This window comes from Leptosomus discolor, chromosome 1, assembly GCF_034619465.1.
Source record: "Leptosomus discolor isolate bLepDis1 chromosome 1, bLepDis1.hap2, whole genome shotgun sequence".
In the NCBI taxonomy this organism is placed as follows: Eukaryota; Metazoa; Chordata; class Aves; order Leptosomiformes; family Leptosomidae; genus Leptosomus; species Leptosomus discolor.
This window is the reverse complement of record NC_141391.1, coordinates 176,235,569-176,256,321: the sequence shown is the minus strand read 5'-3', so window position 1 is coordinate 176,256,321 and position 20,753 is coordinate 176,235,569. Positions and strand designations below refer to the sequence as shown.

Below are 20,753 nucleotides of genomic sequence, written 5' to 3'. Positions count from 1 at the left end.
AAGATACAGATAGCAGCCAGAGTTAAAAGTAGCAGATGAATATTTCTCTTCTCAAACATCAGCTTTTTAAAACGCTATGGTGATTTGGAAAGTCCAAAGAGTGAACTGCAAAGTTTTCCTCAGCTCAATCGATGGGTTTCTTAGTCATTTCTGCAAGTCATTGATGTTCAGAGATGGTGTGTGATGGAAAAAACACCATGTCTCTGTTTTTGTAGCCCCTGTTTTTTGGATTAGTTTGCTGTATTGCTGAACCAATTTCATTTCGAAGGGCAAGGAGTGAATGTGATGGATTTATCTTCAGAGATGAACAAACATGGAAGGAATCCAGTAAGTCATAAATTAGAAGATCAAAAGAAGGTAAGATTATTTTTAATAATACTTAATTATATTTTAATCATTTTCAAACTCTTTGATGATTTTTAGTAAACTGGAAATCAATGTGCTTTTGAAGATAAAGTAGTCTGCTATGCTCACACACTATTGCGGTACAGTGAACAGCTGTTATGGGACACAATTTCTTCATCCCTAGTAATTTTCTTTCTAATACTCCTTGATTGCCTGGTAATTTTGTGTCAGAAGCTCCCTGAATTTGTCTAGCACATTGTTTGGCAAAACCTTTACTCACTGTCAGTGCTGAGTTCATGGCAGGCACACTGATCTGAAGTATCTGACTGTTTGAGGTCTTTGTCTTTTACAGTGGATGTGTGGATAGACCCTTCCCATTGTATCCTACTAGTAGTTCTGTATAATTTGTTTTTCTAATAATTTCTTGTTGCTCAAGTTTAACCCTTCATTACCCAAGGCAGTTTGAACATGTACATTCACACTTCCACAATATGGGAAATCTTTTTGGAAATCCCACTTCTGCAACAGACTGTCCCAAAAGGTTCACCTTTCCAGTTCATCTCCTTTATTTATTCATAATATGGTCACGAAATTTTTCTAATGCTTATTTCATGAACCTCAATTTGATGCTTTTTAATGTCTTTGGGTCCTCCTTCTATTTTCCCATGCTTTGTTGGTCTTTCAATATTACATTAATAGACTTTTCCTGAAAAAAAGTTTTGGGGTTTGTGGGTTTTTTTTCTTTTTGTTTGGGGTTTGTTTTGGTTTGTTTTGTTTTTAATCTCCAGTTTATTAATAAAGTTCAAGACTCTGTAATACTTTTCATGACTGGGCTCTAATGTAAGGTCTGCAACAAATGGCAGCCAGCAAAGAGTGTATTCTGGTGTAGCATTCTGTGGCTGTGGAACGCTTCATACTAGGCCTTAAAATGAGACTTGCTGGCCTCTTTGAATTGCTGCCTAGGTTCAGTGGGGCTGTTAATGTACAAGTCAGGTATCAGAGTGTAGTTTATGGACTTTATTATCATACAGTTTTATTATAATAAATGCTGCTGGGTTGGATCTTTTTTTGAATTTTGGTATGAAAGATGATGGTTAATATTTTAAATAATTTTGATCTTGTTTGGGGAAAATACAAATTGGGGAAATTTATGAGCAACATAAATGAAACAATTTTAATATCTACAAAATCAAATACTTGGGTTTAGTGCCTCTGAGATTTACATGTGTTAATCTAAATCATTCGGTCACAGCCAATAGCCCTTTAAAGTGCGGAGAATTGTAGGAAATATACCATGATAAAACATGTGACGAAATTATTGTGAAAATACAGTCAGCCTTTGAGTGGGTTCTTCGTAATGGAAAAGACACAGAGGTATGCAATAGGAGATAACTGGTTTAGAGCATGACTTGTTTAGAGCATGGGACTTTCTCCAACTCATAATTCCCACTCTTATGTGGCACAAAATAAAAGCTGAGAGATGTTAGCATTAATCTCACCATCTGGTGAACTGTTTTCTGAACCATTATTATCTGATCTGGAATCTAGTATGCTTGAGTTCCCTCTTCCCTCAACCTCCCTCTTATTTCAAAAGAATTTTTTTCCCTTCATGTCTAATACCTGTAGATTCACTTCTAGAGACTGACTCTTCAGATTGCTTAGGAGGAGGAAGTTTGTTTCAAAGAGGATCTGTTGTACCTCAAGGTCAAATGCTTTCTTTGAGCCAGCCTGTGGATATTTTATCCAGCTGCAGAACTATGCAACGACCGCTGAAGGCTCTGCAGCTGCTAAAAGACTCTGCTCCTGTGGTGTAGTTGATGCTGAAGACAGAAATGTGATGATAATAAACAGAAGCCTGGTTAATTTTCATTGCATTCAGGGATCCTTACTAGTAATTTAATATAATTGATATGCTGGTATCGAGTTCATTATAGAAGGCTAATATTTTAATAAAATAAGACTTTAAAAGTGATGGGGAAACAAAGGAAGTAATAGTAATTTGGCTGTCTTTCTATGCTGCATTGTTTGTAAAGCAAGTTTTGAAATATGTTAGGCAGAAAAGGCTGAAATAAAAAGGACCACTTTAGGAGATGTTGGCTGACTCACTGGCTGACATGGATACCTTAACAGTGCTGTACCTGGATCAGACCAGGCAGAAGTTAAGCTGAATCTCTTGGATAGCTTATGTTCTATAAAAAAACGAAAAATTTTGTGTTCTGGGAAGACTAAACTCTTCTGTTGCTGAAGAATGTATTGTCACTTGACTGTATTCTGCATGGAGAATTTAAAAAAAAAAATCAAATGGAGAAAAAATTTCCATGTTATGGAAGTTTTAAAAATGCAAACTGTGCTTTGGCATTTAGCTTTTCTAATAATTTCATAGCTGTACTATAAACATGCTATATAGTTGCAGAACTGTCAAGCTCCTTAGCCTTTCTGTAGCTGCAAGACGCAATGACAGTTTTATTGATTTCTGGCCATAGTCTCTTTATGTTTGTGGGACTGGTGCATGTCTCTGGGCTGGTACTTGGGTATTTGACCCTCTTCAGGACAAAATGAGGCTCAGGCATGAAGTGAGAGCTTTTGTTAGCTGTGTGGAAGCAGTACTCCAATTTCTGTGTCTGAAGCATTGGGGAAAGGAAGGAGACAGGCTAACAGAAGGCAGTGCAGAGAGGAAAAAGGTTTGGAAAGATCACTGTAATCAATTAATTTGACCTCCGTCAGAAAACAGGCATTGGTCTTCCCTCTACAAATTCTTCTAGCTGGGTGCAAAGCCTCAGTAAATTGGTAATGAGCTGGAATGAGCAGTGCTGGGATGTCCATGAGCTTCATTTACTTGAGGACTGTGTGTCCATGGTATCTCTGTCCAAAATGTGTCCTTCCTTCCTCTGTGCTGTGTGTTCCAGGCATACAGCCTCATCCGTGTAGAGATTTCAGGTTAAATGCTGTACTTCTGCATCTATTTGCCATTTTCACAGTGTACTGTAATTTCTTATTTTAAAAGGGTGATAATATTCAAGGCTTTAGGACATAAACACCAGTAAGTAGCAAATGCATGTATCACTGTTTGCAGTATGGTGTGAGGGTTCATGATTTTAGCACATGATAAATGGCAGAGAGAGCTATGAACTGGCAGTTTGAATAACAGGTTTCTATAGGCAACTTGCTGCAAATAACCATTTTAAACCCCAGAAATGTCTGCCTTGTCTATTTGTGTCATCATTCAGCAGGATTCTTCTGTTTTCCAAATCAACATAAAAATTTGTAATCTGCTGCCGCATGCGTGATTTATACTAGTCAAATCTGTAACACACATATCCAAAATTTCCTAGCTACTCCTGTCATTTAATTTTAATGTTTCCCTCCCACAAGAAAGTCCTATTGTGGCTGCTTCTTTGACAGACTATCCAGGTTAGTTGGTATCTTCGAAAAACACATGCTTGTTTCAGGCAGGCAAAGCCTAGCCTTTGAACGATGCTGCATCTGTGGCCTTGTTAGAGTCTGGAGACTGGGGGTGTGAGTCTGAGAGTGTACTTCACCGTGGGCATTACGGATGTGTGTGAGGTGACATGTAGGTAAATAACACAGGTTTTAATACCCTCAAGTGTCATTTATGTACTTGACCCTGTGTAAACCTGTAAAATTGTTTCAGAACTGTTGTAACATACAAAATGCTTCCCAGTAACAATAGCACTCCATCGCTTAAAGGTTTGACGTAGCTGCGTTGTCTACTAACTAATTTACTGCTTTCTGTTCCACAATGTCTAGGGTGTTTCAGACAAGCCCACTGAGTCCCTATCCTGACTCACACCAAAAGATGTGCGCCTAGATTTGAGATCCATTATGCAGAATACGGTAGTAATGATATTCTTGCAGAATTGCTAGTTTCCAAAGGAGGAACCTTTGCACCTCCACTGACACCACTGACATATGGCTTGGAGTTCTGCACACCCAGAATGCTTGCTATGGTCACAGGGATAGTTTTTCATCACATTTTCTTTTAAAGTCTCTCAATCAAACTCGGTCCTTCTGTTTACGGACTGATCCAAACCAAATGAAAATGAAGGAAAGTTTTTAGTACGTCACCACCACCACCCCAAGTACATGCTTTGAAGATAAATATGAGAAAGTGCGAGGATCTCAGTTGCTTTCAGAACAAATTGCATTGTTTCATTCAGTCTTTCTTTTTGTGGGCAGATCAGCCTCTGAACTCAGAGATTTTTGATAGACACCAAGATGCTATTACTGGGTAATAATTAATAAGCAGCAATACCAAATAAGCTTTGTCTACTGTCAAATGTTTTGCTGGTCTCCCCAGTAGCCATTTGAATATTAACTAAATGTCCAATAATCAGTCAGTTTTTGCCTGATAGGGTAATATAGTAGTTTACTGTCAAAAGCATCATGCAGTCTTGTCATGCAATCCTTTAAAAATCAAGTCAAGAGAGGAGGTTTAGAAGGGACAGATGAAATGAGGGTAATCAGCATGTACATCACACTTTTCCTCCATCCCTGCCTGCTTCATTTTAGTCGATATTCAGCACACAGAACAACATTTCAGGAAAATCAGATGTTGTCACCATGAGGCAGTTGGGCCAGGCGCACAATTTGTCCTCGTGAACATGCTCATACTACTGTGTTTGTGCTCTCCATTTTCATGTTTCAGTTCTCATTTTCTGACTAACGCTGTAGCCACCCAACTGTTTTTAAAAATAATGGCATTAAATATTGGGTAGGCCAGGGTGGTTGCTATTCTTTTTTAAACGCTCATTTTCATTTGGGGACCTAGGATCTGGATGATCTTGCTTGTTATCTCAACAAAAATGTTCATTTCTCCCACCCAGAATTTACTTCTGCCTTTGAGGCAGCTCTAACTGAGCTTTCTCTCCCTCTCCTCACCTCAGTCCGTCCTCACATATGTACATATATATATATATATATGTATGTATGTATGTTCTGTGTGTTTTTGTCCATCTGCCCATCTGTGTCTCTGTCAGGGGATGCTTTGCAGACAACTGGAGGTCCGAAGATCTAGTGAAGAGTCAGAGCCTCCTTAAGCTCAATGTTCACTATTATCCCTTATCTCACAACAGCTGGCAGGTTTTTTTTTTTTTCAGGACATATATTCAGTGTTTTAACCAAAAATAGCGAGATGAGGGGATAGTGAGGAGTCTTCAGGGCTGAGGAGAGGGTTTGTTCTCTTTTTGTTTTCCTGTTGTTTTTTCATTGCTACCTTTGAATTAGACAGAGATAGGACGAGCCCACCCAGTTGATAAGAAGAAATAGGCTATGGGAATAAAACTACAGTTGCTTTTGAAATTCTTTACTGTATCAGCCTGTCATATATTACCTCTGTATTTCCCTTAAGCTGTCTTGCTCCATACTCTATGGGTTTTCTGTTTCAAAATTTATGCTAGAAAGACTTGAATTATTTCCCTCTTTGTCAAACCTCCCTGGGGCCCCACCACCTGACTCTTCTCGCTCGCTGAAATTGTTCTGTGCCCTCTGCTAGTGCAGTTGTTCCAATTTAGAAAAACCAATCTTTACAGGCTCAATAAATGGTGTTAAATATCACTTTATGAAATATGAAACCCATATTTAATAATTCATAAAGTAAATTCATGTCCTCTGCTGCATGTTTACAGGGTTTTTTCCCCTCCTATTGGAGAACCGTGATGTAAATAAGATAGTACACATTTCTTTTCTATGCTTTTTCATTGCCTTCCCAAAGCCACTATCTGCAACAAAGTCTCAATTACACTGCAGTGTTTTGACCCGGTGCTGTACCAAAACAGCTGAGAAATTAAATACGGATTAATTAATTATTTTCTTTAAAAGATACTGGCTGGCTGTACCTTTTATATTATGATATTTCAGTATCATGCCGTGGTTTCTCAGCTGGTTGCTTTTCTTCACACTCCATGTTATCTTTAACCTGCTGCTGTTAATGTGTGCCTGAAAACTGAATAAAACTTGTTTAAGAATACCAGGTAAAAGCTGTACAGGATGTCATCAGTGCCTGGTTGGAAGGAGCTCAGCTGCTTTGCAGTTGTTTGTGCTGGCAGATTTTTGCGTAATCAGATAGCTGAAATGAATACCACTGTACATACACATACAACATGATTTTGGATATGTACTACAGACTAGAGTGAGAAGAAGAAGGTGGCTTTTCACTTGGGTTGGTTACCCTCCCCCCGCCACTCCCGCAAAAAAAAACCCCAAAACATACTATTACTTACTGGCCTTGGTCTTCACTTACTTCTAAAGGCATTGGATTTCTACCAATCACATTGCTATTAGTACATATGCAAAGGTAGATTTAGGCATCTTGTCTCAAATGGTCTTATCTAATTTGGAATAAGATACAATGGCTGAGAAGCAGAAAACAGTGAAATTTGTGGAGGTAATATCTCACGATTATACAGTTTGCTCTAGGCACCTTGATGGTTACAAACTATCTATAAGGTTTCCATGTCAAGTATAAAAGAAAAAAAAGGCTAGAGGCTTTCTACCATAAATCCTGTTTTTTGATTGCTGTTGCTCCTAGCTTTTTCAAAGACAGCTCTTGTTAGCCTCAGGACAAAGAACAATTTAAGTGATAATAAATAGCTAAACTAGTAGATAAAATCATATGACTTTCTTCTTTGTTGTTTCTCTGCAGTGGCATTGCAAAATAAGGAAATCACTGTAATTGTACTTTTAATTAATAATAATAAATTAAATAAGAAATAATTTAATTAATTAATAATACATTAAGGTTTTTTTTTTTAGAAGTGCTACAGAGTAATATTGGTTTATCTACATTTGTATTGAACTCATTATTGGGAAAAACTGCTGTACTTTGAGGATCAAATGCAGATTAGGAAGGGGTTGGGCTCCTGAAATAGTATGTAATCATGTCCTGTCTTTTCCCTTCTAAGAGTCACAAGCTTGAGAAGCAGTTGCACAGAGCACTGTACAGTGGAGAATCTGAACGGAGGCTTCTAGGTGATCTTGCACTGTGAGATTGTTTTCGGATTTTATCACCCAGCTTCATGAAGACCAATACCTTTGAAAAGGCCTTTTGAGGTTTTTGCAGTTTGAAATCTGATCTTTGAAACAGGGATGGTCCCATAATGACTTCATTAGGAGACCACCTATTTTCTTGTCTCCCTTCCCGTGAATTTTGAACTTTCCATGGGATTTTTTTCCACTTTGAACAGGTTGTGGGCAATAAACACTACAAAATATATAGCCAGGATTCCTCTCAAAATGTTGACAAAGGTGAGCAAAAATGATGCAAACCTCCTGCCTACTTCAGTTCTGGACTAAAGCTGATTGTCTGAAAGACTAAAACATGACTAGTCCAGTTTTAATATAGATGCAACTAAAGACATTTTTCTCTGCTTTGATGAAAATTCTACTTTTATGTTAAGTGAAAGGCACTGCTGTGCTTACGAACCATTTGGAAGATGCTTTGTTGTTGGTTTTACTACATTGGTCTTGGGCTGGTTTCTCTAAATCTTTCTGTATTGTTACCTTGAGATTTTAACTGGATCCTAAACTTGGGTCAAGCACTGTGCATCTTCCTGGTTATCTCTGCATTCTTGCAGTACAAGTAAAGTAATACAAATGCTGTTGAATCCCTGTGTTGCTTCTCTAATTCCCCTGGAAGCCTGAATAGTTGAATTTGGAAGGAGAAGCATCTGCTGCTGCTGCATCAGAAGACATAAACCAGTAATGAACTGCACTGCAGTGTGTCTTTGTAGGAGGGATATAAAGACCTTTTTAAGACTGCATCTTGAATATGTTAAAGCAAGAAGTCTCTTGTGAGACTGTGTTGTGTGCCTGCTTATAAAGCAGAATTAATAACCTTTTAAACTCATTCTAGATAGGTCTAACCTTAAGCAACATATGAGGGGACAACCCTGTCTGGTACTGTGGCTTTTAGCTTCTGAATAGAAACATCTGATGGAATCACTTAGTGATTACCAACAACAATTAATAGTCCTAAATAAAACCAGATCTTGTTTTCCTGGATACAGTATGTAAATATGCATTCTGAATAAAGAGATTGAGAAAGGTTTGACAATACTTCATACAAATGCAGAAATGATGCACAGGAAAGTTTAAAGCCTTGTTTCTATGACTGACTTTTCTAGGATTTTTACATGCTTACTAAAGGAAATACACGTGGAAGAAAAAAAAAGCCAAAACTGTAGAATTACAGTCAAGGTATATTGCTGGAGTTGCATTAGTTTATTACATTAGTTTCATGATGCAGGCAACCCTTAAACGTGTCTCTTGAGTCTGGGTATTTTACCAGAACAGAACTCTATTTTTTGTTACATCTTAAACTGAAGTGTCAGGGTGCATTCATGCTGCATCCCAATAAAAGAATACTGCTGGGAGATGCTTAATTTATTTTTCTAAATGCATAGGTACTGGTATTAGCTTTTCTCCAATGCTGAGGTACAAAAGAATGTAAAGACAGGGAAGAATTCTGGAAATGGTTATCATTTTCCTTTTAGGGCAAACTTCCTTTCTTTCACAGTTGGTTATCGGCGAGTCCGTGCATATCCATTTTGATTTGAATATAAGTATATGTATATACACGAACTAACATAGTTACGCTGTATGTTTTCTGCAGGTAAATGAGTAAAGCTTCTTTGCTGGAAGAGAACAAAATTTGGTAGAGCTGAGTTTAATACCACTATATTTCCTCTGCTTCTCAGCTATATTTTTTGTTTGGTTTTGTCTTGGGTTTTTTGGGGTTTTTTTAGTGTTAGTGAAATGAATGTTCGAATATTGTAATTTATTTGTGTGGATTTTTTTTTAGTGTGTTCAGATGTGATAAAATTGTATCTCAGTAGGCACTGCCTTATGCAAAACCCATACATTTTTTCATATTAAAATTCCTTGATGTCTTCTAGAATAGTCAGTATCAAGCACAACTATTTCCCTTAATAGAACTTTTACCTGAGCGTTCGAATGTAGGTTTTGCCAGGGAAAAGGGTAGCTCCTGGCATCCAGGGCTCTATCTGAAGGTATGTAGCAAAGCAGCTGCTGTTCCAGTTTAACGTTTATTATTCTTGAAGGAAAAATAAACCTGTAGTTGAAATGCAAGCCAGCAGGCTGTCTTCATCAGTTGGGCTCTTGGTATTTCTTTTTTTTTGTGTTCTCCTCCTTTCTTTTTATTGTTGTTGCTGTTTTCTCCTTTCATGGTCAGGTGTCTTCTCCTTTACTGTCATGTTCCCTCTATCCTTGCCACATGTTTGTTGCCCTCTATATGTTTGTTCTGCCTTACTCAGATTAACTCAGCTTATCATTTTTTTTCCAGTATATGTGCATATACAAACATGCGGATAATTGTGTGTGTGAATATGCTTATCTACACATATACTTGTGTGTACAAGTATTTTGAGTGGGTGCTTGCGTATAAATATGTAATATGGACAACGATGCAGAGGACAGTGTCTAGTGTAGTCACATGCTCACATGTTTTGCTTTTCCATTTGTTTGTTTATTTTTGTGGAAAAGCACATCCTTAGCTTAGGATCTTTGTGACTCCGTGCATGTGTATGCACGTTTCTACAGTGCTTAGAACAGGAGTCACCTGTCTGTAACTAGGGCCCTTAAGTCTTTTAAAACAATGGTAGTAGTAATTATATGATTTAAAATATTTATTTTGTTTATATTGTGACGTTTGCTACATTTTAAAGTCTGCATTTCTTAAATTTTGTTGATGAGAAATTTGTGTGTTCACTTGTTTCCTCTTGTAGAGCCTGTCAGTGTTCTCCAGGTCAGTCAGAAACGTGGCAGTTGCTCTTAGTTCCTGATAGAAGAGGCAGCCTTAAAGTATCATCAGTCCCTATGTCATGACTGACACGGAGCAGGGGGAGCAAACATCCCTCTCTATCTGAGTCCCTAAATTAATGCCAGTAATAAGTTGCATGGTAACTCCATGACAGAGGGTGTAGTTATTTGTAAGTATGGTGGAGGCATTGTACCAATAAAAAAACGACTAGGGGGCAGCTGCCAATAATCTCTCTCTTTTTTTTTTTTTTTTTGTTTTTTTGTTTTGTTTCTTTCTTAAATTGCCTGATGTAAACACTGTGTCCATGATTTGTCATTTGGAAGGGATAATTTCCAGCAGGTGTTCTTTTTGGCTTGATTGCAGAGGTCAGATGACTTTGGATTTATTGTCAGCATCGTAAATGAGAACCAAAGGACGCTACGAGACACAAATACACAGTGATTCAACATCATAACCTCTAGAACTCTAGCAAGTACCCGTAAAGCACTAATACATGTGGCCCCCCAATAGTGGGCATCATTTAAAACCAGCTTTTACCTGTGGTAACTACAAAATATGCTCTGATATCTTGAAGATATTTCCTACTTACTTGATGTGTAGTGATTGGGATACATATTGAGTTCTTGATGGTGATCTCTCTTTTTTTTTTTTTTTTAAATACGTTGACTTCTTAAACAAAAATTACTTTAGACTCCTGTCATTTTTAATGCTGTTGAGGTAGGAGTTCAATATTAGAGCCAAAATTCTGGAAGGTGTTTATTTAGTTTGCTTGAACCCACTCTGTATTCAGAGTGGAACAGTTACTGCTTTGTGAAACACCACCTGTATCAGTAAGTAGCTTATTAACAATATAATCTGCCTATTGCTATATTACAGTTGCTGCTGTATCACTTTTAGGAAGGATGATGTATGTACAGGTTGGGGCAGAAAGGCTAAAGGTCTGTTTCTCTTCTAGCTTTATTAATTTTCTCTGTACCCTCAGGGAAGTTGCTTAAAATCAGTTTTATCCACCTGTAAAATTAAAGGATCTTTGGAAACATTGATTTCTCTCAGAGCATTAAGATTGTCAGATTGAAGGTCAAATATATTTGCCTAGTGTTTAAAATAAATATGCTGCACTCATGGCTATTCATTTGCATTGCTGCAAAGGACAGGAGTTGGAGTCATGAATGATACAGTTGTGCTGCTGCTGTAGGAACACGGTAAAAAAGACTCTGTCTGTCTTAAAGACCTTACAGTTTGCTTGTCATTTCCCCTGATTCCACTTCTGTATTCAGTCCCTAAGAGTGGGATGCACCTTTTTCTTAGTAGAACGTGATCTCCTATACGAACCACCCGTCACTTAGGAACTAAGTTGTACTGTGTGTGAGAGAGGAGGGAGAACTTTGTGCACACAAAGGAAGGAACAGGCAAGTTTTTTCTTTCTGTCTTGCTGACCAAAACCTTATAATGCCTTAGGTGCCTGCATTGTAAATATATTTTCTCCTAATTTCCTGATATTTCTTCATCATACTTAGTAATCTAAACATGCTCTTGGGATTACAGCAGCCCATTTGGCTGTGTGTTAGCCAAGGGAATATATTCTTAATCTGTTTTCTTTAGGTGGTAGATAAAGTAGATGACACTTCCATGTCGTTGTCAGCTGCCACATAACTACTTCTTACAATGCCACTTACTCTTTCTATGTATTTCCAAATAGTCATTTAAAGAAATCATTGCAAGAGGAGCAAATGGATCAGTCAGGGAAATGGAAGAAAGAGATAATAGAAGAAAATTAAAGAATTTTCCAGATGTTTTCCTATGCAAGTTCAGATAACTGGGATTTTGTTCTTTTCTGAAAGCAGATGGAGCCGGTTACAATGTGCTCTGGAGTAGCATCAGTCCTGCTGTAAAATGAGCTTTCTGGCTCAAAATCCAAAGGAGCTCCCTTCTTAAAAAATGTACCAGTAATGCAAGCTGATTTGTAGAATTTCTGTACACACAAAAATTAATAAAATTATTCATAAAAACAACACTAATAATTCAAAGCTGTCTGTCAGGAGTTAACATTATATCCAGATTTAATTTACATGTCTTGCAGAAAGAGACTTCAATATTCCGTGCTATGTCATGTTCAACAGTAATGAGCTAAAATGGTATGTAAAGATTATAAACAAAGATGATCCCAAGAGCAAAATTCCTAAGTGGATCTGTAGTTTAAAAGTGCCAAAGAGTGTGGAGACCTCAGAGTTGGTTTTAGCCCATCATAAGCAGAAATAGTGTGTGTCTTCTCCTTTGCTTGCCCCTCCACTCCCTTAGTGTTTTTGTTCACTTTTGGGTTAGTATGCTATAAACAGTTAGGCATAAAAAGACGTGCAAAATACCTTTAACAGAAGTTAGCCTTTTTCTTGCCCTTTACTTATCTGTATATGTCAATCAAATGATAAAAGCAAACAAAATAATTCCTCCAAAATGTGTGTCTAATGATTGTGGCCAATGCAAATTTGATCTGTCAAAAATCTTGTGTTATGTTGATATGTCAGTTCACGGCACAGCTAGAAAGAAAGGCGGAGTTGTCATTTGTAAGCAGAACAGCTGGCATAACAGACTGGAAGTTGTGTTCTCCAGGAATTAATTTCTTACCAAGGTAAGTTCAATTGTGGATTTTAAACAGTTAAATTTGCACCTCAGGCTGTGCCGCTTGCCTGGGTAACAATAGAATTTCAGAGGAGATAAAAGGGAAACTGTGGAACATATGTTTGGGGGGGTGCTGGTCTTAATTTTTATTTTCCTCCCCTGTAAAGGAGGTTTCTGTGACTGAGGCTGATTGTTCTGACAGCTGCCCAGGGAAACCAGAGACTCTCCTGTGCGGGAGTCAGAACATGTATGCTATATAATTGTTTATTTTGTATCTTTTTTTGTTCTCTTTCTTAGCAGGATTTTTCTTAATAAAACCACAACTGAAACCTCATTAAGGGGAAGAAACGAACCCATTACTGCTATTTAATATTTTCAAGAAGTGCTTGTTTCTCCTTGTTATGAGATACTGATTAAGACAACGTATTTTGAGTATGTTGAACTCCATTTTTTCTTTCTTTCTTTACTGCAGCATATATTTAGGAATGCTATGGACACAATATTGCTAGAAGTATACCAATTGATTCAGGAGGGTTTCAGATAAAGAAGTGGAATGAAGGATAGAGAGTTTTTCATGGCAAAAAAATCTTTTTAAACTTGAATATTTATTTCTCTGTGTGTTTTCAATGATTAAAATTTTTAGCCTTTAATACCATACATGGAGATTGAAGGGACAGGGAAGCATTTGTTGCATTTGGAAGATGCTCTGTGACTGTCTTGGTGCTGTATCTACAAATGCATCCTGGTAAGTGCTCTAGGCACGTGCCATGAGTGTTCGTAACATCATGTTTCTTCTAGTAAATTATGCTATGAAACAGTTCTCAAAACCAAGTAAGTAGCTGCACAGGGATTTTTTTAAAGAGGTGTAGTATTGATGACAATTTCATGGTTAAAGTTGTGTTTAGATTTACACTAAAATACTTCACAGTTGTACTCTAAAGGTGTAATTACCCAGACCTCTTAGATAACAGTGGGAATCTTTCCAGTGATTTTTGGCAGGCTTTCTGTAGAGCCTTTCAATTTTTGATGTAACATCTTTTTGCAAAAAGGCCTTATAAAATTTTAAAGAAAAATCAATTAATATTGGTCTATTTCCTTTTTTTTTTTTTTTTTCTTGTTTTGAAAAATACCCCCCAACGAACAGACCCAAGTGTGGCTACTCACAGCAGGTGAGAATTACAGTCGCCATCAGCTGTCAGTTTATCCGTGTGCATGCAGACTGTGACAAAACTTGGGCCCTGGGGCTGCCTTTGAGAATTTAAAACTAAAGATATCTGTAGCTGTTGACCTTGTTGAGAACATCCTAAAGTCAGTTTGTCAGACAAAGCCATGTCAATTTGCCAAAGCTGCTGCAGGCCCATAGAAGTGCACACTTTTTTGTGTCGCCTCATGGAGACCATTAGTTAACTTGAGTGGAAAAAAAGTCCTAGTAATGAATCAAAAAATTCAACCATCCAAAAACTACAAAGGGAGCTCCTTCATGGCTTTGTTTTTAAGGCAACAGTGCGATTTGTTTTTAAAGACTGAAACTCTTCCAAGTCATGGCTTTTTTGAATGAGACCCCTAAATGAGACTGACTCTTCAGACAAGGATTGAATGGCCTCTAATATTGTTTGGATTGAACACTTACTGCCTCTTTCAGAGGAAACATTTTTAATGTCCCTTAAAATTCTTCATTGAATGTAGCTTGGTTTTAGATTTGTTTAACAGAAGGGCCAGAAAACAGAAGCTGAGCTGGTACCTAAGACGCAGAATATTTGGGTTTTACTTAAGCATTATTTCTCATCCAGTCACTTTGATTCTAGAAATTTGACAGATTTCTCCGTGTCTACTGTCTGTTGTTCCCAGAGTTTCCCATCTTATGTTTTAGAGAGAGACTGCACTGTTTCTGCACACAGTACACCCAACCTGCCTTCTTATAAAAGAAAAACCTACTAATTATACTGAGGAGGTTGACATGGGTTGGGGTGTTACAAAGGTTCTTCCAGTGCTGTGAGCTAGGGGAAGGGACTGCTTGCAAGTTACCTGTGCTTTGTATGCTCTGGGGTCCCCTAATCAGTGGCTACCCTACAGCCCATCTATCTGGTCCTATGTCTTGGGGAGTAAAGACTAAAGTCTTAAGGAGAGTGTAAATGACAGCAAGATATAAGAGGAGCAGCTTTCTCAGTCATTCTTCCTCTTATAAACTCCATCATTTTTTCATAGTCAAAGGTAGCTGAGCTATTAGGTGGAGGATGAGGAAGATGGATGAGAAATTTATGCAGGTGAAGTTTTTATTTGGTTTTAGAATTTGTGTAGAAAGACTGTTGGAAAGGTGCTCGTACAAAGTTTGGGTAGCATAATGAGACTTGTGTCCTTAGAGACAACTATAATTGTTGCTAGTTTTCTCAATATCTGGTCAAACTTTATTTATACAGTATTTTTATTTCATTCCTACTCTGTGATGCTTAAATTTTTGTGCTTGTTTTATATCACATATATTAGCTTTTAATAAAAGTATCAGCTTTTAACAGTTCAAGCCACCAATATAGTATCAGCTGCTGCCGTATTTTTCACATGCACATACATTAAATACTAGTTTTGAAAACCCAACTGCAGTAAACCTCAGAGCTTTGGTACTATAGATTACTCTGCATGAAAATACAAGGGCATATTAATATTTCTGTCAATTTCAGATACATGCAGATGTTAGGTTAATTTTTTTCTACTTTCATGGAGTTCAAGTTTGGGATTTTATTTTGTGGGTTGTAAGTGTCCAGGTTTCCATTCATATGGAAATAATTGCAGAAGATGAGAATATTTGTTCTACAGTCTCATGAGGCTGACTTCTAGGGAGGATTAAATTGGACTCTTCAGATGATGTGGCTCTAAAGGCCACTGAAAAGAAAATTAAACAGTAGATTATCAGGGAAAAAGAACAGATTGTCTTTCTTAAATGAAAAACTGTCATTTAACATGTATTTCATGTCTTTATCGACAACCTGGAATTTTCAGATGAGCTTTTACTTTTTATTATATTCTCAGCACAAATAAAGAAGCATTTGATTATCTGGTTTGAGTAAGGTTTAAAAAAGTGGGTTATGAAAAGAAAATTTATTCTATTAAGAGGAAATGGATACTTGCCTTTCCTTGCGGGTTACTGTGTTTTTGAATAGTAGATGCCTGTAAATGGTCTTGCAGTGCTAATTTTGATCAGTAATGCTGGTAGTCTTACATTATTTATGTGGTATCCAATATCCCCATTGTCAGTATTTTGACTGATGATAATTTGACAAATAAAAGGTTTGCTTTTCATACATGATGAGAAGAAATATATAATAGGGAGAGAGGGAGATTGTGTACTCATAGAATCGAGGAATGGATGAATGAAAAATTAGAATACTAGGGATAAAAACAGCACCTCTGAGTCTATGCAGTGCAGTACCTTGTATGACTGAGGACACTGACTAAATGAGGAAAACTGGCAATGCTCGTATGCTTCCAACATAGCACAAACTCCTTGAAATTGCTGTAATTATGATAACAGTTGTGACTAGGGTTGTCAAACATTCAGCTGACTATTGCTTATCTCAGGAGTATTAGTCTCTTTCTTACTGCATTCTGTTTTCTTTCTATGTTTTTTTTCTTTTTTCTTCTTTTTCCTCTTAGGCCCTCCTCCCGTGGCATGTCTATGCAGTGCTTGGTTAAACTAAGCCTTCAACCTAATGTTTCAATTTTAGCTTAGTTACCTTAATGTTTAGAAAATATGATTTTTATTTTTTGTTTTTAGTGCTGTTAAGACAATACAGATGAATCTGGCTCATTCATTATTGTAACACAGGATGGAGATCCATCTATTTTAGTGCTGTCATTTTGCAGGTAGGCACCCGCTGGATGTTTGTGCGCCACATGCAAATACCTGTCTTTGGCTTGGCCTTGACGGAAGCTGCCCCAGGGAAGAATAAGTAATTACTAGCATTATTGTTATTTCATAGTAATTTATATTCAGGAAGCTCTTTGGAGTTATAGTCAGGGCCAGGAAGTCCCATGGTGGTACATACTCCTTGTATACATACAAATCACAGGTTGAATTGAAAAACTGGCAGTCTAAACAAAGGTAAGCAGCATATTTTAAGCAGCTAGTCTACTTTAAGAGATTTCCAATACCAGCCACCTTCTTTTTACTTGAAATGACACATACTCCAAGTATATATAGATACATATGCTTGTAAATGTTGTGAATAAAGTGTAATATTTGAAGGCTATAAATCTTTCCATAAACTGCATATGTTCTAGCATATTTTTAGTGTAGATCCATTTGACAATTAAAATTATGTCAGTTATTTAGAGTGCTACAGAATGACACGATTTGTTGGTGGTTGTTGCATGTATAGCTGTACATTCATTTAGAGACATGGTCAAAGTAATGTGGTAGAAATGTCAGCTTTCTCTGGGGAAGATGCCATGTTCAAGACAGGCACTTACCAGATTAATTTTCACTGATATGGCTATTCCAAAGGCTTACCTCAATGTTTTTAGCATTTCCTGTACTTTATTTCATAAAATAAAACAAGTAGCTTAATTAAAGTGTCAGTTAATGTTTGTTCTTTCTTTCGTTCTTTCTTTCTTTCACTTTTTTCAGAAAAACTCCTTAGCCTCTGCTTTTCCTTTTTGTTTTATGTTGCACAAATAGTTGATAGCATTTCATGTGAGGGTTCAACATTAACCCTTTCAATCACAGAATAGATTTTTGTTGTTGTTTCCAAAGAAATAAATGTACTTTAGAGGATATTTATTTAGATGAGACGTGACACGTTTCATGTTTAACTGTAGTGTTGTTAATTAATGCTGAGATGCCATAAAAATATTTTTTTCTCTTCCTCTTTTCCTGATTTAATTGAGGATAGGTGTTGAAGACAATTAGACAGGAATAGAGTTTTCGAAGGAGAAAATGGTAATACACAGAAAGACTTAACTACCTTTTTGGGGTTTTGCATTACTCCAGCAGTGTTTGTGTTACAGTAATATGTAGCAGCCTCAATCTGAAGCCAGACCACATTGTGCTTGTTACCATACAAAATTATATGGATAAATTATTTCTGCACTAAAATCAGTGTACCAGCCAAAATCTATGGGAGCAGATGGGGAAGTTATAGGTAATGCCTATGATTCCTCAGTATCTTTGCATTTTTTTCAATGAATGGATTGTCTCAGTCATGATGCAAAGGGGTGGTTGTAGTTGGAGTCTGTCTGAGAAATGGCGATGCAGGGGACTTGAGGCATTACTGACTTTGAAACAAGTAACCGTGAGATACTTGATCTAGCAGGGAGGGGAGGAGGGAAGGAAAACTTTCAGATACTGTGAAGAGACAGCATATTTGAATCTACTGAAAAGGACCTTTTAATTTATCTGCTAGAGTACAGGATATGGTTTGTTGGCTGTCCTGTATTCTCATGACATTTAGCCACAATTAAAGTGACATCTGCTAGAATATCAACAGGTTTGGTGAACTTCTCTCTGCAAGAATAGATAGCTCTTGTGTTTGAAGGGAGACAACCCCTGAATTAAAAGCACATATAGAAGTTTCTCAAGAAATTCAAGTGAAACAGAGATTTTTGTAATTAATAGGAAAATGTAGTATGTTGTTATGTGTTCTCGGTTAGCCTAAGAGTCTCTCTAAAGCAAGAGAGAATTGTCTTGACATCTATTATATTACTATCTTGTAGGTGTTTCTAATGAAGGTTTCTTATTTCTCCTGTGATTCGTTTATGGAACATGTAGTCTCAAAAGCCTTAATTCAATTTCCTATAAGGAAGCATTTTGGTGGCTTGGGACTTGCACAGTAAATTCTGTCAATAAATGTTTCTTACCTCATTCTTCCCATGTTTTCTTCTCAGTGTTCTGAAGGCTGGGAGAGAAAGTCATAATGTTGAATAACAAACCATGTGAAGTTGAATTTGGAAAAGGTCAGCACTGAGGAGAATGAAAAAAGCTTCTGTGGGTTAGATCACAGTACAGTTTTGATGTTCAACTGCTTGCAAGAGAATCTGCCCTGATAACAGAAGACAGAGGTGCCATTATTACCCTTGTATGCAAGCATCTGCATCTTTGCTACTATACAGTTTTTGTGATTATTTATGGTTTTACAAATACAAATGAAATCATCTTTAGTGTTCTGGCCTAAGCGTTACTATACAGTGGCTCCTAAATCAATGTACTCTGAAGAATTGTTGGTACGGCTTTGAGAAAACTTTGCCTTTAGCTAAATCTGTGCGATTGCACTGGAAGATAAGAGCCTGTTGTCTGAGAACAGCTGAAGTCAAAATGTAAAGACCTTTAAGTCACGCATATGCCACTGAGAGTAAAATTTGATCTGCAGAAGTTATTTACTGCAGTTGGTGTTACACAAGCTGGAAACAAAAAATCCTTGATTTTCAGTTTCAAGATGGGGTGTAAAACCTCCCCCCCCGCCCCCCCGCCCCGGGTGCATTTGATGTGGATGTCATGGGAGAAGTCCGAAACATTTTACATTACATTTTGCTTTCAAAAGTGTTAGCAAGCACCATTATTGAATGCAGCAGTGGAAACATGCAGTATTTAGTATTTCTAGCCCTTCCAAGCATATGTGGTCGGCCGCTTTGTGCTGTTACCGTAACTGAACACATCAGCATCGCTGATTACAGACCCTGTCCGTGATCATATGAAAGTTCGAAGAGAGGACATATTTAAAGGACCTTTTGGGTTGTTCTGCGTTTTTCGTGCTATCTTCGCCCTCTCCCCTCCTCCTTAGTCAAGAAAGTATATACACATGTATGTATAAAGATTGCTTATTATCATTTATCTAAATGGCTACTGATTTAAATGTACTTTTTATAGTTCCCCTGACTCCCATCCCAAGAAAGGAGAGAACAAAAAGGAAATGAGAACTTTAAACACGCTTCTAGTCTAGGCTTCTAGCATTTAGAGTAGTGTTTTTGACCTTTGAGCAAAAGAACCAGGGTATTAATATCTACGCACACTTGACTATTTTAATAGGATTTGCTTCTGATCCTAATGAATTTATGAAATAGCGGTGAGAGTGGGTTCCATGTATTCAAAGTAAAATTTTACTTGGTATTTTTAAGCTAGAGATGTTATTTTCATCTTCAGAAAATTCAGTCTTTTGATTTAGAAGAGTTTTATGTTCTCAGTTTATTTTTTCCCTAGGGCTTGATAGCTACAGTCCAAATTGTCCTTTATTAAATGAATTTAACTATCAATTTTCAATTTTCCATGCTTTACACTATATTTGAACTCATCTGTATTTTCAATGATCATTAATCTGGAATGTCTCTTTCTAACAAAGATATGATGTTAACAATCTCTTTGCCATACTCCTAATCTATTTATGTGTGGCTGGAGTCTCAATGAAAAAAAAAAAGATTGTTGTCTTCTGTTTTTGGTTTTTGCTGACAGTCTTTTTGATCTAGTATTTTAAACTTTACTATTAGCTTAAGGATGAGATAAACATTGAAATAGAGATTATATTTCAGCCATATGAATATTAATTTAATTTTTCTGGAAAATTCATTTATAGATTTAAAATGCTTTGTAAATGCAGTAATTACTACAGTACTGGCCAAATAATTCATCAAAATTATAATAAGGATACCAATTGAACATTAGCAGGTTTGTGATAACCATTTGTTGTCTTACTGTGTTACCAGTGTGCATATATATGTTTATGTATATATACACTTAGATTTGTGTGTTCTTTCTTTACTACTACAGTAAGATATAGAGGTCAGACAAAGTCTTTCAGCATGACTGTGCTACCGTTGGTGGTGGTGGGTGTGCTTAATATAGTACAAGTTTTTTTGATCTAATTTAAATGTACTCTTTGGAAACAACTCTATCATCAGACCTGAAAAATAAATAGATGCATATAAAAACCAAGAATTGACAGGAAAAGAGACATTTGGAAGGCACTGAAGGAGATCGACTCAATTTGCTTATGCATTACTGCTATTCTGCTCT

At 36.9% G+C, this 20,753-nt stretch overlaps 1 protein-coding gene across 1 annotated transcript in view; it reads left to right on the top strand.

Annotated features, from left to right (window-relative positions):
* Positions 1-285: 285 nt before the first annotated feature.
* NAV3 (neuron navigator 3) overlaps positions 286-20,753 on the top strand; it is a 410,369-nt gene continuing 389,901 nt past the window's right edge. Inside the window, exon 1 of the mRNA XM_086471515.1 lies at positions 286-357. Coding sequence (XP_086327641.1) covers positions 286-357 — 72 coding nt within the window. The remainder of the gene's footprint in view (positions 358-20,753) is intronic.